General features: G+C 46.6%; 2 protein-coding genes across 2 annotated transcripts in view; both read left to right on the top strand.

Moving 5' to 3' along the window:
* The first annotated feature begins 7,316 nt into the window (after positions 1-7,316).
* Positions 7,317-16,788, top strand: CLRN1 (clarin 1). The gene is made up of 3 exons (XM_009634409.1): positions 7,317-7,569; positions 15,329-15,508; positions 16,523-16,788. The coding sequence occupies exons 1-3, from the start codon at positions 7,317-7,319 to the stop codon at positions 16,786-16,788; spliced, it is 699 nt and encodes a 232-aa protein (XP_009632704.1).
* A 5,288-nt stretch (positions 16,789-22,076) lies between these two features.
* MINDY4B (MINDY family member 4B) overlaps positions 22,077-26,272 on the top strand; it is an 8,627-nt gene continuing 4,431 nt past the window's right edge. The window contains 6 exon segments of the mRNA XM_035890038.1: positions 22,077-22,183; positions 22,430-22,457; positions 23,054-23,236; positions 23,840-23,959; positions 25,319-25,410; positions 26,123-26,243. Of these exon segments, the coding sequence (XP_035745931.1) occupies positions 22,077-22,183; positions 22,430-22,457; positions 23,054-23,236; positions 23,840-23,959; positions 25,319-25,410; positions 26,123-26,243 (651 nt within the window).

The raw sequence follows: 26,272 nt of genomic DNA, 5'->3' as shown, positions 1-26,272 counted from the left end.
CGGGCCCCCCCCCGGCCCCGGGGCCCCAACCAGCCGCTCGTCTTCCCGGGAGCAGTTTCAGGTCCCGGGTACAAGCTGCCCTGCGCAGCGAGCAGCTGGGGAGGTGGGTGCAGCAGAGCCCCCCCTCCCCCCATTTTCCACCCACCCCTCTCCCGAGGCGCAGCCCCTCGCCCCGCTCCAGCCGTCCGGCTGTTCCAGCGGTGCGAGGCCGAGCAGGGGGGCGAAGGGCACCCAGTCCCTCCGGCTCTGCTGCCTGGGGTCTGTGGGGGATCCTGATCCTGCTCCCAGAGGCACCAAATGACACTGGAGAGGCACAGTGCTGCTCCATCAGCAGTGTCCCCTCTGGGGCTGCAGCCTCGGGGGGCCCTTGGGCAAGCGCCCAGGCCATCTCCTTTCAGCTGCCGCTCCTGGCACAGGGTGATGAAGGCACTCTGCTCCCCAATTCCCAAAGGATGCTCCCAGGGGCCAGCCTGTACCACCCAAGCAGATCCACTGATCCCAGTGGATCAGCGAAGTGGGACAGGGAACGTGGTGTCAACAGAGGTACAGTTTCTGATTAATACATCTTCAAAACAAAAGGAATAACATTAAAGCTTCAGGGCTCCTCCCTTTTCCAGCATGCAGGTGGATGTCCTGTACTTGCCTACCTTCCTGAAACGGGGCCACAGGCTCAAGCAGAGCCTGCGATTAGTGTCCTGCCATAAAGAGCACCTTCCCCTCTCAGTATAGGTGCCATCTCCTTAGGTATTGGAGTGGTAGGTGCCTTCCCGTATTAGCATTATAGCAAGCAAGCATGAAAACTTTTTTTTTCCCCCCCTGTCTACCTGTTATTTGTGCCAGATCCTCTCCTTGCACTACATCTCCAGGACAGTACAAACACAAGGTGCTTTGGAAGTACAAGATTAGACAGTTGGTTGCGAATAAGTCTAAAATCAACAGCAGCAATCTACAAATGAGCCTATGTTTGAATTTAGCATGGACAAGAACAGGAAATACAGGGAAACCACATTTCTTTTGTCTCTAAGCAATTGTCTAATCAAACCACAGATAAAAGCTGAGGCTGAACTAGGCAATAGCAATGGAGTAAGAGAGTAATGCCCTACACTGTCTCATATTTGTTAATACATCTCCTATTTAAATCTTTGTCGCTTTTGGTTACTGAATTACTTTTCAGGCATACAGCTGTGTCATTCACCAAAGGCAAGAATCAACAAGTCTGAGATCTTCAAACTTTAATATCTCTCTGAGAGATGCATTCCTTGGCAGGTTTATCAGACTTCATACGTGATCCAAGGGCATGCTGCAAAGACCAGCAGTGTGTGTTGGCTCTTGTCCTTCACCAGTGGGTAAAAATGTTTCAGAGCTTTTCATAAGTTACACTGGCACACCAGATCAGTGTAGTGATCCCTGGCTTTGGGAAGATTAATATCACACATATTTTAAGATAGTATCGTTACATTTTATTCCCGAGACTTTGTCAAACACATCCTGATGTATTTAAACATACAGATCCCAGTCTTTTGGTGGTTTTTGTCATGCAGGATGGTCTGACAGTCTCATAATGGTACTCACTGTTTTGTGTCGATTTGCCTGCATTTTACAGCACCTCTGTACCGTAAGTGTCCCAGCAGAGACTAGCCCCATGAAGTCCATAGATCACAGCTACTAATCTGCCTATGGATTTGCACTACCCACTATTCCAGTCCTCAGTTTAGTCACCAATGTTTGGGAAGTCCAGGTTCAAATCCAGTATTTTTAAACCCTCAAGTTTACAAACATTCCGATCTGGAGTTTTAGTTTGTTTTTCTCCAGGAACATTGCCAGGGGAGCCAGGTTTGGTTGAGCTCTCTCTGTTCAGAGGGCAACAAGTATTTTATGTCACCTTTAGTCAATTGAGTTAAGCCACCACTTTCATACAGGAATTTGAGGAATAACCTCTGAATACCAGTTCATAGCATTTTTTTTTTTACCATCATGACTAAATTATTCTCATTTGCTGTCATTTTGCCAATGCTAGTTAAAAATAGAGGGTAATTTCTGAAAATATTGCATTAATTACTGTTTATATGCTTTCTTCAAGGACGTCTCTTGTTTTTAACATTTGCAGGTCTATTTAGTTCTCATGGTAGTGAGGGACAAATGGCATCACCCGTCTGGACTGCAGCTGACTCCAGCCAACACACAAACTTCCCACAGGTGTTTCTGCTAAAAAGTTCGTCACTATGGGTCCTCACCACTCCTGGTGTTTTCATCCTGAACATTTCTACAACCAAGGATAGCCTTTCCAGTAAATTGGTATCAACTCTACGGCAGTTGTGACACAGTGGAAAAGAACAGAATGCAATCAGCATCAGTTCTAGACGTATCACAAGTAATTACATGACTGTGGATATACAGAGGTTTTCATCCATAAAATACAAAGTTATGAAATCCAAATCTCTTAGAAAACTTGGTGGCAGTTTTAGAGGTCCTAAAATCTTTTTTTTCTCTGTCCTTACCATAGGATAAATTTAATTGATAGAATTAAAAATAAAGCGTCTGTTTGACTGCAGTGATCACCAGAGATCAAGTTAGCACAGGACATCTCAATCTGTAAGTGGTATGCTATCACTGCTTTCCAGTTTCACATATACAAGCCCCTGTTCTTCATCTATCTATACCTCACATTGCATATTTACCCTGTAAAACTGGGGGTTAGGCATCTGGAGGTGGTTCTTGTCCACTCCTCACTTAATGGGCATTTGCTCTCATCAAAAATATCTAGTTCAGTGTGTTGTTCGCAGTGGTTGTTCACCTCATGCACTGTTAACCCGCATGGGTTGTTAAATACAGAGTCGGTGAACTGGAATGGTACGTAATGCTGCTCGCTCTGGGGACCAACTGAAGGAGGAGCCGAGCATCTGCTGTTGCGATCAAAGTCGCATGGATGGCAGCATTTTATACATCATCCCTAGTACTCGCACAATATCGTGTGTTACAATAAAAATTGAAATTAATCATTATACAACACAGCAGTGACTTGAGAGAGAAGTATTATAGGCTATTTCTTCAAGTTTAGGGTTTTTTTTAAAACTTGGTGGTTCAAAAAAAAGTCTGAGGAGAAAGTGCATCAATGACAATTTTAAATCAGCCCTTTTCAGGAGCAGCTACACAGGAGCAGATAACACCATGTTAAACAGGGAGGAAGAGTACTTAGGCCTCTACAAGGTAATGGCACAGGTAGAAAATCCTCCCGAGCCTGCCATTATGCCACTGTGCAAGTACAGCATAAGAGACAAGACCCCCGTATAGCTCAGTGTCCAGTCAAGATTGTCTGATAATATTGCCTCACCCTATTTTTTTTTTATAAGCTAAACAACAACAACAGTCTTTCCTTCATCTTTTTTATTGTAGGCAAGCCTGAAGGGAGAAATGGGTATTTCGGGGGAAAGGAACAAAACATTCCATCAGCCATCCACTCGCAGAAAAGCTGGGAGCAAAGAGCAGGACAAAGGGCCTCCCAAGCCAGCACGGAAAAGGGCAGTCATTTCCAATATTGCAGGGAAAAACCAGTAACAAATTTAGTAACATCTTGGACATATGGGATGGGAGAAAGGACTCGAGCAAGACAAGTAAGCTGAAGAGGAAGGCTCTTCTGCAGTGACCGGGATGGGGCTATCAGGCAAGACCTGAGACTGCGACACAGGCTGTGAAATGGCTCATGGTGCTACGCGATGCGCTGCTCGTGGAAGGAGCTTCTCAACACTCAGGCCAGGAACTAAGTATCATCCTGGGAATTAAGTATCATCCCAGTCACAGCAGCGATTTTACAATATTCCTTGGCTACTTCTATTTGGTTTTTAAGCTTGTCCTTGAACAGTGACTCATCTAGGTCTTGCTTTTAGTGTGATATCAGAAAGCAGGGAATCTAATACTGCTGAGGGAAGAAACAAATGTTTGCTTCCCCTTTTTATCTTGTGATTTGGTGCATCTTCTTTACTCTTGCTGTACATTCAAAGCAGCATTCATTGTGGTGGAGCACACAGCATTTGCAATAAAATGTTTTCTGTGATCATCAGATACCTCAGCTTCACTTTGTCAGTTAACTATCCATTAGTAAATAACCCAATAATTATCCATTCTGTAAGCAGCCCATTTTTTGCTTCATGTGCTTTAGAAGAGGGAAGGTGTTACAAAAACCTGTAGAAAGTTCATTGAAGGAGACCACCTTTTCTAAAACTGTCAGTCTAACATCAGAGAGCATAAGCTTTTTTCCCCTATATTTGTTTGATAAACACAGTACCCCAGGTACCAGTAAATATTATTTTAACTGCCCAGAAAGCAACGTTGTACTTCTGTGCAAACACAGACAAACCCCATCAGATGTCTCTGGTGTTCCTGCAGAATTCACAGCTGGAGTTAGAAAGGGACCTGTACTGTCTGCCAAGGCATTAACTGAATTGTTTTCAAACAAATGCAGTCAGGATCCATAGCTGATAATGAATATTCCAAGAAAAAGTTCCAAAGAAAAGTTACAGGACAATTAATTCTTCACTAATTTCTCGCTTGCCTATGCACAGCCCAGTCTCATCTCTGTTATCTTCACGCCACCAGCCGCTGCCTGGCCTATCGCAAGGTACAGCCAAATGCTGTGGGGCAAAGCCCCCTCGGTGCTGGCTGCTCCTGTATCACCACCTCCACTTTTCTGAGGGATTCCGAAACATCTTATCTCATTCAGAAAACTACATAATTTTCCATGGCATAAACTGTTGCTCTGTATACGACTATCAGAATGATGACTCTTGAAAAAAGTAGTCACCAAAACAGATAAATGCAATTAATTGTTTTTTTTTTTTTACCCATCAAATTCTTCCTAGGACATAGTGGCTTTTAAATGCGTATGTTCACATCTGTTCCTTTCACTGCTATTGTGCTGGTGATAAACATACTAAAATATTACAGTCCCTCTTCAGGGAATGGTAAGCGCATTCTGCTCAAGTAAAGTATTCAAAACCATCTTTACAAATAAGCACTTTCCCAAACCTGTATGTGTTCAGCACTGTGCGCAGTGTAAGCTCAGCGGTAGTGGGCCCCAGTGATACAGCAGTGTGCCATCTTTTGGTTACAGATGATGATCACAGCATCAACCACAGCTTTATTTAAGCACTAGATTAAAAAAAAATGAGACCACCTTTTCTAAAACTGTCAGTCTAACATCAGAGAGCATAAGCTTTTTTCCCCTATATTTGTTTGATAAACACAGTACCCCAGGTACCAGTAAATATTATTTTAACTGCCCAGAAAGCAACGTTGTACTTCTGTGCAAACACAGACAAACCCCATCAGATGTCTCTGGTGTTCCTGCAGAATTCACAGCTGGAGTTAGAAAGGGACCTGTACTGTCTGCCAAGGCATTAACTGAATTGTTTTCAAACAAATGCAGTCAGGATCCATAGCTGATAATGAATATTCCAAGAAAAAGTTCCAAAGAAAAGTTACAGGACAATTAATTCTTCACTAATTTCTCGCTTGCCTATGCACAGCCCAGTCTCATCTCTGTTATCTTCACGCCACCAGCCGCTGCCTGGCCTATCGCAAGGTACAGCCAAATGCTGTGGGGCAAAGCCCCCTCGGTGCTGGCTGCTCCTGTATCACCACCTCCACTTTTCTGAGGGATTCCGAAACATCTTATCTCATTCAGAAAACTACATAATTTTCCATGGCATAAACTGTTGCTCTGTATACGACTATCAGAATGATGACTCTTGAAAAAAGTAGTCACCAAAACAGATAAATGCAATTAATTGTTTTTTTTTTTTTACCCATCAAATTCTTCCTAGGACATAGTGGCTTTTAAATGCGTATGTTCACATCTGTTCCTTTCACTGCTATTGTGCTGGTGATAAACATACTAAAATATTACAGTCCCTCTTCAGGGAATGGTAAGCGCATTCTGCTCAAGTAAAGTATTCAAAACCATCTTTACAAATAAGCACTTTCCCAAACCTGTATGTGTTCAGCACTGTGCGCAGTGTAAGCTCAGCGGTAGTGGGCCCCAGTGATACAGCAGTGTGCCATCTTTTGGTTACAGATGATGATCACAGCATCAACCACAGCTTTATTTAAGCACTAGATTAAAAAAAAATTTTTGTACACAGCCTCACGTTATTTTAATTCCAAGGTTGTCTTAAAACCTGTGCAGTTAGACCAGGCTCAGTCTTTAAGCCTAACTGATATGATAATCTCAAACCACCTCAAGAGTATTCCTGCAATGGACATGCATCCAGTTAACAAACCACTTTCTAAGTTGTTCTGGTTAGGGAAAAAACCCAAACCTTGTGTTTGCTAAATCACTGGCAGTGAACAGATCGATGCTTCTGGTCCTAGCCGAGGCCCTGAGTTAGCCACGCTCCAGAGGATGGGTTATTTTGTGCCCATGACTTTGGGTCACATGAAGAGCAAGGCAGGTCCCTGGTGGCAGTGGGAGCCCAGCGTTGCCTCTCCTGCACAAACCAGAGGGAGCCAGCGTGTCGCCGAGCCTTGGGGTAGACTGGGTCTTCTGTAAAAAAAAAGTAAGAGAAAATGTATTTGTGTATATTTGAAACTTGAACTGAAATGTTTGTCTGAGCATCCTCCACACTGCAGCCAAAAGAGTACAATATATAACAGACACGCTGCCCTTGCCAGGGAAAAGCAGTGCCCAAATGCAACCAAACACTGCAGAGGGGGCCTCTTGGTTTAGAGAGGGTACTGTGTTACCTGTGCCATTGCATTAGGAACAACAACAAAAAAACCCCAACCACCTCCCCCCCCAAAAAAAGAACAGAGCAGCTCAGTATTGCTAGCTTTAGAGGAAAACCTGGAAAACTAAAACCCTCTGAAAACGTTCTTTTTGGAGAGCAGATATCAGAGGCAGCAGCCAAGCCCTTCTCTGAAGTTCCCTGCTCGCCCAATCACAGGGGGCTGGGAAGAGCAGAGCTCTCATCAGATTACAGAGAGGCTCCTTCTGTCACCCTAAACCCTTGTTATCAAGTGACAGAGGATGCACTGAAACACTCTACAAACTGCTCTATTTTCCAGCTTATTTAAACACATTAGCGTGCAAGCGGGAGCTATACAGAAAGGAATGGGGAAGAAAAACCTTTACAGCATCTTTCAGGAAATGTGTCTCATAGAGGTTCGCTGCTGAAGCTCTCTAAAGAGAGGTCTCTGCCACCAGCAGGGCTGGCTGGGTGCCCAGGGCTCTGGCCAGGGAGCCCGGCTGTTTGCCATGCTGATGAAGACCTTGTTGCCGCCTTGCTGAAAGCCGCATCCCTCCGAGGGCTTTGCACGCCACCATGCCAGCCCAGCAGAAGAAAATTATCTTTTGCATCGCTGGGGTGCTGAGTTTCGCTTGCGCGCTGGGGACCGCGGCAGCCATCGGCACACAGCTGTGGGTCAAGGGGACGATCCTCTGCAAGACAGGAGCCCTGCTCGTCAACGCCACCGGCCAGGAGCTGGAGAAGTTTATTGGAGAAATCCAGTATGGGCTTTTCTATGGCGAGCGTGTGAGACAGTGCGGGCTCGGGGGGAGACCTTTCCAGTTTTCATGTGAGTAACAATGGCATTTGAATTATTTAACACTGCAGTGCTGATGGCTAGGGGAGCCGGGCGAGAGCTGCCCCGCTGTCCCCTCGCTCATACACAGAGCCTAACAAGCATGAAATACTCTAAAGCAAATGCTGCTGTTACAGTGTTCTGATCTTCAGGTTCAAATAACTTATTTTCTGATACTAGTAAAGCCACACTAACATTTTCAACAATCGCTATTTCAGTTACACAGATATCTACATTTCAAGAGATTCGTACTATTACTTTAAAAAAAGAATATTTTTGTTTTTCAATTAATCTCCATCATCTTCCTCTGTGCATGTGTGTCAGTGTTACGTCCTCTGTGCTGTCATGAAAGAATGAACTAAACTAGCAGAAACCTCATGAAGGAGTGAGGGCATAGACATGTTGGGCTGCTGTCGAGAAATAAAGCAGCCAAAAAGTTAGCAATCTGCTGCATTAATGGGAAGGACGGCTGCTTTCTGCTAGCTGATGTTCGGTCGGTTGATCTGCAAGTCAAACTTGGGATCTGACATACAGGATTTTATCAAAGACTGAGAGCAATGGTTTTGCTTTACATGTAATATTCATAACCTATTTATCTTCAAGGATGAGAAGATCAATAAAATGATCAAGTGAACATAGTTTGTATGTAGCAGCACATTAAACAGATAATAGCAAACAGCCATTTGTTATATGGACAATATGCCACCTGAAGTTATTACAAAACACAGTTTAGAAGCATTCTGCTAAAACAGCACTGGTAAACTGCTTACATGAGTCACTTTAGGCAAGGTAAGGTCACCAGATTAGGTATCAGAAATTATTTACTATATAGTATTTTTACTAAGTAGTAAACAGAATTAATTTATTAGAATACTAAGATTTGCCATCTCTAATTACCTTCCATCACCGGTCTATTTATACAGCTGAAGTTCTCCTCACAATTTCTTTCTTTGCCATCACAGCGTGCAGATATTCCACCCTGCCAGTTATAGGTTGGGGTGAATTTTCGGAGTGGTCTACTAAATCCCAAGGAATTAGTTTTCTGCTGTAGGTGAAATCATTAGGAGCCATAGCTGACAAAGCAATCAGCAGCTCTGTGACTGACAGTTGTCCAGGTTCATTACAGTGACAGAGCTGTGAGGCACCACTAAACTGCTGTAAAACAAGGACAGGACACAGCTGCAGCCCAAGGCTCGAGCCATCCCCTGCAGGCAACCTCCTGCCAACCCTGGCCAGGTGCACACCCCGATTCCCACATCTCCTGGCCATGGGATGCAGCCCAGCTGGGCAGCCCCAGGGCTCGCCCCAGCCCCGCTGCAGGAGCTCCCTGGGCAGGGAGAGCAGCAGCAGAGTGGGTCAGTGGCCAATTTGGTGCAAGTTATGGAAGTGTTGCCCATAGAGACCTCGGCATAGGGCAAGAAACAGGGCATCCCTCTCTAGTCCGTATCTGCTCAGTGTACAAGGCAGGACTAAACCCAGCCACCACAGACAGCCCCCATGCCAGAGAAACCAGTCAAGACAGGCCATTTGTAATCATTTTCTTCCTGCATATTTGTCACTTTGATACTTTTAAACCATTTCACTGATGTGCCTCGCATTCAGGCTCCCATCTCTCCATTTCATCTTGCTATCGCTGCAATATTTTAATACACTGCTAGTGTGATTGTAGCAGTAGTTTCAAAAGAATTTTAATTTTGTGGGCAGTGTGAATTAATATTCCAGGTACAAGAGAGAATACAAATGTGCAGCTTGTTTGTGATGATTTAGTAATATGAATCATCACGTATTTTTAAATATCTCAAAGTGCTATGTACTGGTAAGCTCTGGATCTGTGCAAGTACTGCAGAGCATTTTCAGCCAGAAGTAGTCCAGGGTTACAGAATTTGCTCTCACTATGGCCATACAGTTTCTATCCACGCTCACAGAATTCTCATGTGACCAAGCTTTCCTATCCAAATATTTACCAAACTTGCATTCATAATTTCAACAGAGCACATAAAACACAAATGTAATCAAAGAACAAAGAATACAATGTAAAATTTTTTAATAGTCACAGCTAAGCAACCCACTCTGAAATGGTAAAAAAACAACCACAAAACCTGGGTGTTCATACCAAGCTGCAGAATCCTACTGCCAGGACAATATTAAAAATTAATTTAGTATGAGTGCCTAATGTGCATAGTCAAAGAACTCCAAGGCTTTCAGGAATTGTATAAAGAAAAACACATTGAAAAAGTAATTCACTCAACATCAGTAAATACCACTGTTCTCATTTTCAGACAGGAAAAATGAGGTTTGAAGCATGTGCTTTAATGCCTGTTCCCAGGATCTGAAATCAAGGCTAGGTTTAATCTTATGCCCGAGACTCCTTGTGTCAAAGCGAAGCCACTGACATGCCTGTGATGGAGCAGCACCCTTCCCCAGGGACCAGCCCCATTTCCAGTGTCCCAGCCCATTGGGCAGCAGTCACAGCAGATCATTGCCTGCAGTAGCAGAGCTAGCAGGGCCATAGCACCAGGCTCAGGAACACAACCCAAGAACCTTGACTGAGCCAAAACTGTGGCCAAGCTTGCTTATCAGAGCATTCTTTTACCTTTTATTCTCCTTCCGTACAAGCCAAGCGTTAATAGTGAAATATTTCACTAGGTCTCACTCACAGTATTAAAAGCCCATCTCATCAGTCTTACTTGCCTGCACTTGCATCTTTATAGCACTCTGAAAAGGTAACACTACAAGGCAATCTTTGGCACTGTGTATACCCGAAATGTAGCCCAGTTACAGCCTAAATAATTTCACAAGCCCGGCTGTACCAATTGCAGCACTCCGCAGGGCAGGCTTCGCCCCTGTGAGCCTCTGCTGAGAGCTGAGGGTCGAAGCACTGTTGTCCTCCCCACAAATTGTTCTCAGATCATCTTTTATTTAGATCAAAAAGCAAATACAACACTTGCTTTAATAGTATTTATATTTAGAAACAGTGGTTGGTTGGCTTAGCAAAATATGCCTCTACTAGAAGCGTTCACTTAACGAAGGAAGCTGGTTCCTGTTCTCTGGGGCTGCAGCAGACCCATCCCATCCCAGTCAGTGCTCTTGGGAACTCACTGGGAGCATCCAGGAAAGCAGGATAACTGTATACAATATACACGTCCATAGTTTAATGCACGGAAGCGCACTTCAGCATGTCTGAGAAAAGGCATGGAAAAGAGGCTAAATGATTTAGTTCTGTGTTTGTGCCTGTTAAATGCTCCCCTCTGACCACTATATCTCTTAATTGTAAAATGAATTTGCTCTGCCAGCAAGCCCAGTTTGGCTGGGGAAAGCCTTCTGCTTCATTTGCTCTTGCTGATTCTCATCAGTTTCTGGGTCAGCAGTTCATTTTCTAAAGGTCACTGGCATGCATACCTAACACAATTTCATTCATTACAATGAAGGAATGTTTTTCTTTCAAGACAACATAGCTGCTGGAATTAATTTTTCCTGATATGTCACATATAAAATTTTAATGACAAACAACTATAAATGCAGGTGCCAAGGGAAAGCTTCAATACAATGCAGTAGTGTGTTTTCTTAAAATAAACAATACAGAATTGTATTATTAAGTACAGTTTTGCATTTTCTCCTAAAACATCAGGTAGCATTGCAAGAGCTAATGCTATTCCTTGCAGAAATTCTGAACAGGCAGGGACTCTTCAGCCTTTTCGTTGGCTACCCTGAACAGTACAACAGTAAAATTGTACCTCATACCACACTAAGAGTACAACTGCTTCTTATGCTTGTAAATAGCTGATGCATGTAATATGAAGTCAAATAAACACAAGGTCTGGTTTCTAAAACATCCTTTGTGTTTTACTAGGATGATAGAAGGAATTTAGGCACCAGTGGCCAAACTGAACAATAAGTAGCCATCAGCAGAAATAACCTTTTGTGCAGGCACATTCTCCCTTTGGGTAAATAGGCTGGTTTAGCAAACAGGCAGTGTTGCTGTGGGCAGCACATGCAGAGGCCGAAAGCAGTTGTGGTCCTGGCCTAGACCTGGCATCCAGATGCTCCCTGTGCTCAGGAGCCAGGTGCCAGGCCAGCGGGGGTGCCCCCAGGAAAGGGGATCCAGCAGAGCAGAACCCTGGGCCAGTGCTGTCCCCAGGAGCAGGTGGCTCCTCCGGTACCCAAGGAAGGTGTGAGCATTCATGTAGCCTCACAGACAGTGGGCACAGGGCTCCGCATACCCCCTTGTGCTCCTGTGCCTGGTGACGGTCCCCAGGCCACCATCCCCCGTGGGCACGGGGTGCCCCTCTCTGCTCCCAGCCAGCCATCAGCAAGGCAAAAGGTGGTATTTATTTAACACTGCTTTGAGAATAGTTACAAACATTTGCTTCATTAATTTCCCTTTCATTTAGTCAGGGAGATAAATTGACTTGACACCGCATTACCTGCTTCTCTGTTCACTGCATGGCAAGCTGCAGAACTGTTTGCTGGCAAACATTTTACAAGGTAGAGTAATTTATGTGAGGCTTTTTCACTCTCTGCACGTTACAGCTGCAGCGAGGCAGCGCTGAGATGTTATTACCCCTGCTTTAATCGTGCCCCTGTGGATCAGGAGCAGTTAAGTGTATTTGATGATTCCTTCTAAAATACACATTGTTGCCAAGCAAATATGAGTGATTAAAAATTATTCTCTCATAGTGAGTCTGATTGACTATCCCCTTGTGCCCTAGCTAAGCAGGATCACAATGTGAAACAGTAGCTAAAAAGCTGCGTAAAAATATTTGAAATAAGTTATTCCTAATTTTTTACATAAGTAGTCACACCAGCCATTACATGGCTGGAACTCAGCACAGCCTTCAGTCCGTCAGGCAGCAATAATTAACTGTAAGTGCAAAACCACACATGCCATTTGGGTACTGCTTCCCACCACCATCCCGACCTGCTCCATGGGCTCTCGTGGGGCAAATGATATAGTGGTAAATGCAGCTATACTGAAGTTTTCAGGTTTTGGAAACTTAAAATTATACAATATGTGGTGAATGTACACATTAGCAGTGTAACACAGGCTATACCCACAACAGCCTTCTTACTCTCAACTCCACGGAGCAAAGCAGGAGGAGAGCTGGCACAGGGCAGCACCAGCCTTCACAGCTGCACGCTCATTTTATTTGCCGTCTTATTTTAGCTTTGTACCCCACTTTTTTGTTGTAAGACTTCTCCATTTCCTCTCATTGATTTATCATCTTCCCTTTCTGGCCTTGGGCTTCCAGACACAAAACATTCCTTAAGAGTTTTACCTGAGAAAATACAGGGGAGGAAGTTTGGATCACATGAAATTCACTTATTCTTTCAAAATTTCATTCAGAGAGTTTGTTGCAAATAACTTCAATGTAACCTTTATGAATTTCTCCCTCTTTAGTATCATATTTAGTTTCATAAATAATTTAAGATATTAATGCATGTACAGAAATATATCCCTTTTCTATTTTTAAGGGCTTTTATCAAAGCAACTTTTATTTTCTAAAAATAGAGAAGTGCCAGAGGACAGGAGGTAAGAAACCTCCGATCCTTTCAGATGTCTACATGTCTCTTTGGCAATAACTGTTGGTGAATTTTCACAGGGAGTCTCCATACCATAAACATTATCTTCCCCAGATATCATACAGTCTTGGAGCCTTGAATATCCCCCAGCAACATGCAGTGCACAAGACATTTAACCTGCCACTTTGTCAGCACCGCAGCTTTGCTAATGATTTCTTGCTTCTTCATAATTAATGTGGACCTTTTAACTTACACATTTATTGCTTAAGGTATTCAGAAAAAAACCACATTTTTAGCCAAAATTCTATGGGTATAAATTTAGCAAAACGGCACTGTATATTTTATGTTAATCAATCAATGTGGTGGAATCCCTGCTCTGAAACAGAGTGGAAATCAGCATCCCAGCCAAGAGCAGGCTTGGCTTCTCTAGCAGATAAAGCATCAAACCCTAATATTTGTGCACTTCAGACACATCAGACATAAATAAACAGCACAGGCTTCCCCAAACCAAGCGAGCGCACACCTCAGGCATCACACATTGCCTGTGACGTGGTCCAGACCAAGAGGCTGGTGCGAGGGAGGGGGACCCCCAAGCCTGCAGGGGCTGCCCAGCATCCTCCCTGCCCCGGGCACAGGAGCCAGAAGCAGCATCCCTCGGGAAGGGGAGGTACCTCGCCCTATCCCAGGTACCACATGACACACAACAGATGTGGTGTGGATAGTGACATGGAATCAGGAACCTGACCTCCCCATACCCTCTCTGCACCTGTATTTTGGAAAATCAGATAAACACAAGACTCTACTGACCAGAAAAATGCAGTCCAAGAAACATGTTTCATATGGAAACTTCTTAGCCCAGAAAAAAGGAGGCTGAGGGGAGACTTTATCGCCCTCTACAACTGCCTGAAAGGATGTTGTAGTGAGGTGGGGGTCAGCCTCTTCTCCCAGGTAACAAGTGATAGGACAAGGGGAAATGGCCTCAAGTTGCTCCAGGGCAGGTTTAGGTTAGACATTAGGAAAAATTTCTTCACAGAAAGGGTTGTCAGGCACTGGAATGGGCTGCCCAGGGAAGTGGTCGAGTTCCCATCCCTGGAGGTATTTAAAAGCCAGGGAGACGAGGTGCTTAGGGACATGGTTTAGTAGTGGAATGGCAGGGTTAGGGTAACAGTTGGACTTGAAGATCTTAAAGGTCTTTTCCAACCTAAGCAATTCCATGATTCTATGAGTTGCTGACCACTCCAGGCAGGGTCTGGCGTTAAGAGTGACACGCACACACATCGATTGTAACCGAGCCCAGAAGCTGATAAAGATCCATCCAAGCAAATAAATACGAATTGCCTTCTGTTCAGTGAATGAGCCAAGCAAGCACAATTTCATTTCCAATCTCACATCCCTCAGTGAGACCTCATGAGCATAAACATAGAGAGTTTATTTCTGGATTTACTGTGGTCCCCCCCTCCAAAAGGCCAAGCCTCCAGCTGAGGGATGCAGGATGAGACCCCTCGCACAGGCGCTGTGAGTAGCCCCTTGCGCCACCGCACAGGTCAGGACAAGGTAAACCCACTTCCTCAGATACAGCTTTGGATTTTTTTCTAAGAATATGCTGTTCGTGTTAAGGACCAAATACCACCCTGGCAAACAGTAGGCACATTACCCTCCAGCTTGCTTCTGCACGATCTGTTTTCTGAGGAATGTATAACCCCCAAAACCTCATATTGCCCTCAAGAGCACCCACAGATTGAGAGGAATGTGTTCTGCCTGCCCACACACGAGGCTCAGGGAGCAGCCACTGAGGATGCCAACCCACAGCAGGTCCCCAGTGCTTAAAGAGCTGGAGGAACTGGGGGTCACAGCCTGGAAAGCCTGGCACAGGCAGCCATCAGTGGGGGGCTGGCACCGCAGAGATGCCATTCCACATCCCGCATGGGGTATGGCCAGGGCGGGGGGAATAATGCGCATAAGGAAACACGTTTGGGAAGGAGGGGAGAGGCTTTCCCCAGAGCTGATCTTTCTCTCCTCACCAGTCTGCACTTCCAAGCATCACAATATGCTTTTGCCTGCAATCATCCATGAAAACCTGTTTCTAGTTAATAACATTCATTTTCATCTTTGGTTGCATTTGGGAGAGCATGATTTAAAACAATTATCTCAAACCAGCAAGAAATCCCCAGCCTGACTTCTAAAACAACTTTGCCTAATGTGTATAATAATGTTTTGTTCATTTTGTTTTTAGTTTTTCCAGATTTGCTCAAAATTATCCCTGCAAGTATCCATGTTAGTGTCATTCTCTTCTGTACAGTACTGATCGTCTTTGCTCTGGTGGGAGCAGGTTTCTTCATGTTCAATGCTTTTGGCAGCCCTTACGAAACTCTGCATGGCCCCGTCGGGTTGTACCTCTGGAGCTTCATCGCCTGTAAGTACCACTCCGCCCTTGGCCTGTTGGGCTAACGCCTGCCCATGTTTGCTACTTACGATAGCAGATTTATCAGCATAGGAGACTGCATCAGGGACTGTGGCTGCATTGACTCTAAACTGGCAAAACAAAAGCTAGGCAGGAAGGACTTTGCTGTATCAAAACATGGGTTTTGAACTTAAGAGGTGAAATGCCAAAATCCTCCATGAGGGTGGGTAGCGGGATGGGTAGGGGTGCAGGGAGCCTCGGCACCCCCAGCCCTTCTCCATAAGCTGGCAGAAAAAGGGGACGGTGCCCAGGAGCTGCGGTCACATCACAGACACACAACACACGGTCACAACTGGGAATCACACTGGAGAGGGAAGGGGGGGGAAAACAAACCAAAAAAGTCAGTGATGCAACTGTTCGTGTTCACCAAGGTGGGAGGTTTCCAGCTGCGTAAGCGAGATCTCCACTTGCACCAGCAAGGCTTTCTCAAGGAAGGAAGGAATTGAGAAGCAGAGAGAGACAGAGAGCAACTCACTGTAAAAGTGGTCTCTGAAAAACACTGCCAACAGGGATAAGGGACCATCCCTGTCTCTGGCACTTACAGAGAAGGTACAACCCATTCCCTGTGTCACCAGCTTGGCTGACAAGATGTACCATTAGTTTACAAGGTATTACATATTACAATCATAATTTAATAAAGAACTTAAGTACATCTTTATCTGTAAACATGCAGACAGTTCAGTTACATTCAATGGGACAATGAGCAGCTTAAAGCTGAAAAAGAGCACAGACTGCTGTATGGGGGCACTAAAGCAGCCATGCTAAATATTATGGGTCCTAAGCCAAATTCAATTAAAAAAGCTTACTAATTTCAATAGTTGTTGGCTTGGACTCTAAAAATAATCCCTGTTAATGCAAAGTTACAGTGGCCATAAGAACACTAACACAGCATTTGGTTGCGAGGTACATTGGGCAGCCTTGCTGCAGGGATTGCTGAGACGATGAGCATCTCTCCATCCGTTTCAGGTTCCTGTGGCTGCCTCATCATGATTCTCTTCTCTTCAGAAGTGAAGATCCATCACCTTTCAGAGAAAATCGCTAATTTCAAAGAGGGGAGTTTCACATTCAAGACTCACAGCGAACAGTTTGCAAATTCATTCTGGATCATCCTGGTTTGCTCCCTGGTGCAATTCCTGAACGCCTTGCTGATACGATTTGCTGGATTTGAATTTCCCTTCTCAAAGTCAAAAGATTCAGGGACAACCACTGGTGCAGTTGACCTGATGTATTAGAATTACATAATTTAAGAACATTTAAAGCAAAGATGTTCATCACTGCTATATTCAACAACCACCAGATATATGAACTTGTAAACGATAAGCTCTACAGAGGCTGAAAAAAGTTAAGATTCAAATAAATGTCAACATGGCGTATGCAGTAAACAAAAGAAACATACTATTTGGTAACATCTAGATCAAAATACCCTCTCTCTCTTGGGGTAAGACCTTATGAAGACATTTGCTTTTTTTCTAGTAAGTTGTTTAAGAAGTAGCTGGTATGAAGAAAACTAGGAATATCAATAGTGCTGAACTGGATCAGGAAAGTAAAATAAATGGCTTGCAATAGAGGCACACACTATCACCAGCAGCAGTTTTACTCTTTGGCCCTTGTGAAGGCAGGCATGCAGTTGTTCCCATATCTGGGCAGCAGATAACAAGGATGCCCAGCAAATCCACAAGCATCAAACAAGAGAAAAGAAAGCGTATGGGATTTGCTGGTAACACACATCAGGCTCCATCTCAACAGCACAATGCTGAGAAGGAACACAACACTATAGCAAGTGCTTGCAGGACAAAACCTAAACACCTGAACCCACGACTAACACTTTAAACTAGCATCACAGGCATCGCAGTGTCATTGTTTCTGTCCATAAAGCTCTCTTTTGGGTTCTTCAGTTTTAACAAACTAAACAGTAACTCTTTCACCCTGAAGTCCCAAAAGTCCTCATCTCCCTCTGCGATCACTATAGCTGGGAGCTTCACAATCTTGTTTAAAAAGACACACATGGCAAAAGCAGGCCATAGAGGAGATGCCAATTACTCCCTCCTGCTTGGCTGGGGCCTGGCTTGGTGCTGCTGAACAACCCGTCTGCAACACACCAAGGCAAAGAGCACTTCCCAGAACAAAGCAACAGGAATGCAAACCAGGCACCTTTCACGCTGCACTGCACTCTTCCCAAAGGCCCACGGTCAGAAGCACAAAGAACCATGCCCAGAAAACAGCCCTACAAAGTCTCACTCTTCAAATAATACAAATAAACAAAATCAAAAGCTTTAGCAAAGGGCAGCAATGCAATAACACAGCAGACAGGCTTACAAGGCATCCTGCAGCTCAGCAGAGACTGGTGAAGCAATACTTGAGGTTCTCTACCTCAAGGCGCATGGGAAGCCAGAACAAACAAAACACATCAGCCCTTGCACCCTTAAACTTCTACAAGTCGGTAAAGCAACCAGACTGCTCACCCCAGGTACAGCTACACCAGCCCAGTTACATATGGGTAGATCCAAAGGGTATTATGCCACCAAACGCTACCTCCGTGGGATTACGCGGGTACCTTGGAGATGAGGTGCTCCTTGCAGGACATGAAAACAACATCCAGAGCAAACACAAGAGCAGATGCATAGGAAGGAAGCTGCTGCACCAGCAGCCCATTTATCTGCAGGGGCTGCTTCCACACAGCTGCAGATGAGGAGCAATCCCACCCAGCATCCACCAACCCACCTGTGGTGAAAATCAGCCCCAGGTAGCTGTTAGGACTTGTCTCTGAAAACTGCGTGCTTCAGGCTCCAGCAACATGCAGGATGATCTTTATGACTTTTAGGACAGTTTTTATGCTTTTCCTATGAATGGCAAAACATTGCTGGGTTTTTTTGTAAAAGGTTTGTCAGCTATGCCCCTACTCCACAAACCCTTTCCCGAAGCAGCTCTGCCTCCCCACGCTGTACCGTATATTCCTAGATTGTAACAACGTGTAAGGGCTACTGCAGGTTGCCACGACCCCCAGTTTTTTCCATCATTTTATTCTTAATTAGTATGCATATTCTTGTTAATGTATCTTCTTAATGCATAATTTGTATTAGGTATTGTTTACTATACAGCAAATAATGAGAAGTAGTGTTTTGTCCTTCTTGTTCCTGATGTTTCATGAAGCTGCTCTGCTTTGCAGCTTCAGCAGTCGCAGTGTGCAGGGTCAGACGTACAGACCACTCACGTGCAAGTGGCCCTTGCCAGTCCTGAAGAAGGAGCTGGCCTGTACGTGTGTAGGACAGAGTTGCACAGACCTGCCTCAGCCCAGGACATAAACCCATCCCCGTCCCTTTTGCTGTGCAGGACAGAGCAGCCCCTGACTCAGGGTCTGGGCATTTTCATGGGGGGATTCACCGCTCCCCCCGCATCCCATCACATTCCACTCACAAACATGAGGCCAGCTGTTACATGCAGTTATCCAGTTCCCAAGGCAAACGGAGCAACTTCTTAGCAAAATAAAATTGAGCCAATATTTGTGTTTGACCAGCTGAAAGTAACAGTCAGACCAAACGTGACCTGCTCGGCCCATGCTCCTGGATGAGCACCAGCACCTACACTGTGGCTCACTTGTAATCCATGAGCATCAGCTAAAGAAGTTTTTCCCTGTTTCATTTCCAGACTAGCATATTTCACGATTTAAAAAACAACAAAAATTGTATAGTGAGGAGAAGCATATAAATATATTTTGAAGGTTCTTGAAAAATCAGATTTTTTCCTATCCCAATAAAAATCTAGTATGCATGAGTGTCTGTTTGTGTGCATGCAGTGTGCATACATATAAATAAAAATATATATAATAAGTATATATATACGAGGGTGTGTACCAGACTTAGGCCACTGGCCCACAATGCTGAAGCAGCGGTGAGCAGAGGAGCATTGTGTGCCAGATGTGGAGCTCACCATCCTCTCTGGACCCATATTCCACCCCACTGCTGTGACTGCCCTGAGCTCCCATACTGCTGGCTCCCATAGCAGACCCTTCTAAAGCATATCCACCTTCATGGGTTTTGTTGTCAAAGTTACTACCCCAGGCAGAGAACATTTACCATTTGGAAACAGCGTGAACAACAGACTTAGTCGACTTCCCTGCACCAGCAGGAGCAATACGCCCACACTGAAATCTGCGGTGGTTCCATAAAGTACAGCCAAGAAATGACACCTCTCAGTGAGACCCCACAGTATGGAGCAGTTTGGGCATTAGCATGGCAGGAGCTGTGCTAACGATGAACCCTGCAGCCGGATGCCCCACAGCCTGGGCCCGGGGGGGTAGTGGGACAAGGGATGCCTCCCCCCTGCCTCATGCAGGAGGGATGCTCAGCACTGGCCACAGCTGTGGAAATGGCAGCACTGCTGTCCCAGCGAGGAGCCTTTCCTCTCCAAGTTATAACAGAGCTGAGACTGTGCTAGGGAAGAAGTAAATTAAGCTTCACAGCTTCCTCTCCAACATCTCAAAGCACTTACCTACATCATGGAGAAGTCGGGAAAGGTCTGTGCCAAAGCCCTATTGATGCAAGCGGGGATTTCTCCCCTTGAGCCAATATTCACTTATCTCAAAGGGCTTCGACATCTGGAGATGGAAGCTGCCGTGGAAACACAAAGTTTCATTAACTTCTTAACAGCGTTATTTTTGCTGGCAGCCATTGTTGCCATCAGAGGCCAGGACATGTGGGTCCATGTCCCCTCCGGCATGGTGGTGGCACACAGATGGGGGTGTCGCTCAGCTGCCATCATCCTGAAGTCGGACTTCATCCTCTCCCTGGGGGGCACCAGGCAGGCATGAAAACAGCCCAGCCTGGATGGAGGTTGGAGAAGGGGTGGGGGGAACCAGCCCCTCAGGGGGAACAGGACAGGGTGCTGTGGATGCTGCCTGTGGCCGAGGGATGGGGTGTCCTATGCCATGTCCTCCCTCCAGTTTTCCAGACCAACTGCCGAACCAGATGGGGAGGGGTTCTGCTCACATCAAGAACCCAAAGAAATGACAAGAGCTAACAACAAATCCACTCATGAGGTAAGCCAGTGTTTATCAGAGAGGGAAGGACTGACTGATTTTCCAGGTCAAACTCCTTTTGTACCAGCATGCATCCTTGGGAGGCAATTAAATTAGGTAGGGATGCACCCAGCAGAGCATGCTTTGCTGTTACAGCCCAGCTTCCTAAGGGCTATCTTCCTTTCTAGCCAAATTCAGTTCTTCGGGTGCAAGAACACAACTCCCATTGACTGCAGTTGGGAATTGTCCTCTGCTCCCCACACCTGGGAACATGCGAGGGAGAAGAAAAAGTTAGCCTCGTGTTTGATTTTCCCCATTTACAAGCACTCTGGCAGCCACAACTGCTGGTAGCGTGGTGGTGCGGAGCTGCTGCCGCAAAGCCTCCCCAGCTCCCAAGCACAAGCACATGGTTTAGATTTGACTTGTTGGGAAGCCGGTGGATACTCTACCCTTTCTATAAGGAAGAGCTACTCCAGTACAGACAAAGGGGACAAGAGAATTTACATCAGTTTTTAGGAAGCTGAAAGACTGGAACCTGTGTAGCATCAAAAAAGAGAGCAGCTCTTTTTACCCAATAAAGCCACGGCTCCTTCAGCTGGAAGAAAAGACAGGGCATTGATGTCTTGCATGCAGGCTGGCTCAGATAGTTTTTCATAAACCAAGACTTGAGCTGAGCTGTTCCAAATGACCCTGCAGAGAACGCAGAGCTGTTGGAGCTGGACCATACGGCTGCCCCGGACAGGCCCAGCTCAGGCTTGCCTGGGGAAACCCCGAGCAGCTCCCCGGTGCCCCACGGCAAGCCAGGCTCAGCTCATTAACATCAGCTCAACCTCACCTTTTTTCCACTGAAACTCAGACAGGTATTGCTGGTCAGCACGTTCTCACAGACCGAAAGAGAAGAAAACAAACTGTGAGATTTCCATGACCTCGGCAGCACAAAACCCATGGGTTTCCCCTCGCTCAGCTACGCAGTGCCTGACCCGTGCCCCTGGATACCAGCCTTGCTACAGTCAAGGGAATGCCACTCTGCACGGATCTTGCCTTTTCCCAGCTTGTCTTCCCAGCAAACTTGTTCAACTTTACAGACATCTGTTAAGTCTGCATTTATTTTTTTTCCCTTGAGCTACGCACTTCCCACCATCCCTCGCAGCCCAGACCGGGTCCCGCTTGTTGTCAGCCCGCGTGGAGGGAGCTGCAGCCCTGCAGCTGGAAAACACCCCCTGCTTCTGCACCCCACCACGCCTGGAGCCAGCCCCTGCAGAGCAGACACATGGCTGCAGTCGGCTTTATATAGCTCCGTGTCTGGCATTAAACATTCATGCTGCTTGTACAGTGAACAGAAAAGCGCAGGCTATGACGGGCTCTCATGGAAGCTTAATCCCAGTGTGACGGTGGGAGCTGACAGTGAGCCCCGGGGGGTGACAGGCAGAGGGGATTCGGGTGCCTCGCAGGGTCTGGGGGGAGCCCAGCGTCCCTCAGCCCGGCCCGGAGCACGGGCGTCTGCCGATGGGTGACCAGGAGGCTGAGCACAGCGTACCACAGGCACAGCTAGAGGAGATCACCAGCAAAATTTCAGATCTAAACAAATGGAGAGAAATTTTTAGTTTCTGTGGGTAAGATTTTTAATCTGCTTTCATATCGCATGGTTTTAATTCCAGGTGCTTTTTAAATATCATTTTTTAAGTTCTGTTTATTACAATACTTATGTGAGCATGGAAAAGGGTCTTCATGTATTCAGTAATGCAACTACTACAGCTTTTACTCTTCTTCTCTTTGGAAGTTCTTTTCTGGCTGATCTCTTGTTTCTTCATGTTAGCAATGCCTGTTTTTTTAATTTGTACTTTATTTTCCCTTTTCAGTTTGGAAAGCAGCAATACAACTCATCAGGTAACTGTTTCTCTAAAAGGTAACATTTTGTATTTTTCTAGTGGTTTTTGTGACCAGGTTATGATGTTGAGGAAATTGTGCATCTGTGTTTGCAGCACAGCAGACAAGTCTTTATGGAGATTTATTTCTTATGCTCCTCCTTTAAGATACATGCATTTTCTCCAGATATTTTAAAGGAATGTCTTCCTGATCTAAATCAAAGTGGCAGAGCAGTCCAACATAAATAAATATTTCTGTTTAAAAGTAATGGTTTTCATGGTCAGTTTTAGAACACAGGAAAACAGGATAACAAATTAAGAACTCTAAAATATAAGTATTTGGGAAACCTGCTGCATCTTTAGGTTGGAAAGCAGTGAAGTTTATTCCCTGTAATTCAGGCAAACATAACATTACTTTATACTCCAGTCAGTAGCTTGTAGGGACATATTTGTAATGTTTGAAAAAAGCGGGAAGTCAAACATGCCAATGTTCCCTGACCACGTGTGTCCTGCCCCTCTCCAAGCTCATCGCCGGGCTGCTGTGCCCACCCCACTGGGAATACTGGTGGGGGGGAGGTAACTTTTGGCGCAGGCGAGTCGTCTGTTGGCTGTGTACAGCGGCAGGATGATGTCCCATCTGCTCCTCTCTCTGCCCAGCGAGGCCAGGGCAGCGTTGGCCACGGACCACCTGGAGCTGGAGAGCCTGCGGGGCCACCGCCTCGCTCCCCCTCCACCCTCCCCAAGCCCCTCCTGCTCGCTGCAGACACAGGCGGCCAACCCATCTCCTTGGAAATGGCAATGGTGAGCAGGCCTGCTGAATTAAGCATGAGCTGTAATTTAATCTCGTTAAAAGAAAAAGACTCGGGAACCTTACCTGGCGTTGCAGGAGGCTCGGTGTATTGCTGGGGTGAAGGCTGCAGGCTACAGCCTGCTGTTATCTGTAACAGAAGTATACAATTGTAATGATTTATTTATGTGACTTTTAAAGAACATGGTTGCAACACAACCTTAAAGCTGATATGCTATAATAGGTCAAATGACAAAGCGTAACGTTGCCCTGTTCTTCAGTGCTTTCCTAGCGAGTAGCCTCAGAACAGGAGGCAGAAGTTCAGGACACCAGTAAGATATTTCTACTTGCACCCAAATACCTGGTTTTGAGAGATGACGGGTGCCTGCTGCCCCTGCCTGTATGAAGAGCCTTCACCAGAAGCTCAGGGGGTTTCTGCAGGTGATGGCAGCATGGTCTCCAGTGCTGGCCTTACCGCCCGTGACCTCCCACACCAAACCAGCTCTGGCTGTGAGCGCACACCCTGAACCTCTATCTTGAGGCCCCTCCGACGTTAAAGATCCTTCATGGTGCTGGGATAAGAAGGGAGCTGAACCCAGCTTTCTCCACCACCACAGGGGCTGCGAAAGCTGCTGTTTGGAAACGTGTTCCACCTCTTCAGCTGCGAATGGGCAAAAGCATACTTCAGGTTTCGCGAGCCATACTCGGACCTGGCTTATGCTTTGGAGGCAGAAAAGGTAAATGTTTCAGTGCAGTGACTGGCACCGTCTCTCTGGTGTCTCAGCCACGCTATGGTACTGGCAGCCAGCACTGGATGCCTCAGCGGTGCATGTGCCTGCTCCCCACGCTCTGCACGCCTGTTCCCCACGCTCTGCACGCCTGCACCCTATGCTCTGCATGCCTGCACCCTACAATCTGCATGCCTGCTCCCCACACCTGCTCCCCACGCTCTGCACGCCTGCTCCCCACGCTCTGCACCCCTGCACCCTATGCTCTGCATGCCTGCACCCTACAATCTGCATGCCTGCTCCCCACACCTGCTCCCCACGCTCTGCATGCCTGCTCCCCACACCTGCTCCCCCCGCTCTGCATGCCTGCACCCCATACCTGCACCTCACACTCTGCATGCCTGCACCCTGTGCTCTGCACATCTGCCCAGCTGAGCTTTCTCCACAGGGCAGGTTACAGGGACTTCCAGACATAGCCTTTACAGCAAATTACAGGACTGGAATGTGATATTTTAACCCACCAGGAGACTAAAGTGTTTTTTACAAATGCAGGTGAAGGTCCCTGAGTTCAGAGGTTCTGTGACCACAGAAAGGACAACAGCTCTGACGTGCAGCCAGCACAGCAGGGAGCTGGGCATGGTCAGCCTCATGCACTGCCCCACGTCAGCCCCACACTGCCTCAAGACCCCAGTCCCTTTGCTGAGAGGCTGGAGGAGAGAAAAAACAATCCATGGTGTTTCTGGGCATATGTGGTACCTCAAGCTCAGAGCCCTTCCCTGCGGCTGCAGCGCTGCAAGGAAGGGATCCCAGACCCCAGTCTGGGACCTCCCCTCCCCATGAGCACGCAGGCAGGGTCACACTGGAGATTTTTCTTGCCTAAAGACTTGTTGGGTTTAGGCACATAAGGTCTTTTTCAATATACTTTTTATCTCAGGAGTTGTCAGCAGCGCTCCTGAATTCCCAGGGAGAAAAGAAAAGTTAGCCCCCTGATACGCGGTAGGTTTAGACTAGATATAAGGAAGAAATTCTTTACAATGAGGGTGGTGAAACACTGGAAGGGGTTGCCCAGAGAGGTAGTGGAGGCCCCATCCCTGGAAACATTCAAGGCCAGGTTGGACGGGGCTCTGAGCAACCTGATCTAGTTAGCGGTGTCCCTGCTCACTGCAGGGGGGTTGGACTAGATGACCTCTAGAGGTCCCTTCCAACCCAAAACATTCTATGATTCTATGATTCTATGATTCTATGATTCTATACTGACAGTGGGATGGCTCACGCTGGCCAGCGATTGCGGTGATTTTCAGGAGATGGATGTCGCACGTGCCAGTTCAGGCTCCCTAGCACTGGGAAGTGTTGTCTTTCTGTTTCTAGGGAGGAACAAGAGCCATTCTGATGGCTGTACAAGCGCACATCATTAAGTATCTGCTCTTTGTAAGAAACACGGAACATGCCCACCTGGAAAGGTAAAAAGCTCAGCCTACCCACAGGACATACAGAAACTATTTCCTTGCTTTATTTGGCCTAAGACAGACCAGCACCAGTCTCTAGGTTAAACCAAACTAGACCCAAGTTCAGGTTTGCAGCTACAGGTGGGGATTTGCACCCAGGAGAAAAGCCCTGTCTGACTCCCAGGCAAGGTTTTTTCCCTCCAAAACATTTGGATTTGTAGCAGTGGTGCTTTGCTTCCTTGCCCCGCTCCCTGGTGCTGTGCTCGCAGCCTGTGGCAGTGCTTGGACAGCACCAGCGCTGCACGGCTGCTCACCAGGCTGCCGGCCGACACCGGCCCCGGGAGCCAAGCGTGCTGCGGGCTGTGCTGGGGAGGGGAGGACAGAGCTCAGCCCTCGGTGCTGGGGACACCCACGCGGCAGCCCCAGCCAGGGTGAAAGCCCCCACGGCAGACATATCCCTCCCAGCACACGGGAAGCACAGCAGCAACGGCACCAAGTGAAAAGTAGAAATTTTAAGGAAGATGGGTGCAGCTCTATGTGCCTTCTGCACAAATCCCATCACATCTCTGCGTTCCCACTTGTTAGGGCTGCACAGTCCTCCCAGCCACGTCTGGGGTCCAGCCCTGTTTCACACTCAGGTTCAGCCTGAGGTCTGGGGGGCTCTCAGCACCCTCGACACCCTGGCCCCCAGCATCCCTGCCCCACGCCCCTGTCTCCTGCGCTGCAGGCTGTGCAGGATAAGCCGGCAGGAGCAAGGGGAGGCCCTGGCTGCAGCCCTGGCAGACCCCCTGTGGGCAGCGGGAGGAGGGGGGAGAGCCGTCATCTGCCTCTTTGCCGCGGCCGTCCATGTCACGCCAAGCGGAGACTACAAAGCCGA

Source organism: Egretta garzetta, unplaced genomic scaffold (assembly GCF_000687185.1).
Source record: "Egretta garzetta isolate BGI_Z169 unplaced genomic scaffold, ASM68718v1 scaffold172, whole genome shotgun sequence".
Taxonomy (NCBI): domain Eukaryota; kingdom Metazoa; phylum Chordata; class Aves; order Pelecaniformes; family Ardeidae; genus Egretta; species Egretta garzetta.
Note: the sequence above shows the minus strand (reverse complement) of the source record. Positions and strands in the feature narration are given on the sequence as shown.

Coding starts and splice junctions, on each gene's coding strand:
- CLRN1 (XM_009634409.1), top strand. CDS start 7,317: ATGCCAGCCCAGCAGAAGAAAATTATCTTTTGCATCGCTGGGGTGCTG. Junction 7,570..15,328: donor GAGACCTTTCCAGTTTTCAT/GTGAGTAACAAT, acceptor TTTTGTTTTTAG/TTTTTCCAGATTTGCTCAAA. Junction 15,509..16,522: donor CCTCTGGAGCTTCATCGCCT/GTAAGTACCACT, acceptor CATCCGTTTCAG/GTTCCTGTGGCTGCCTCATC.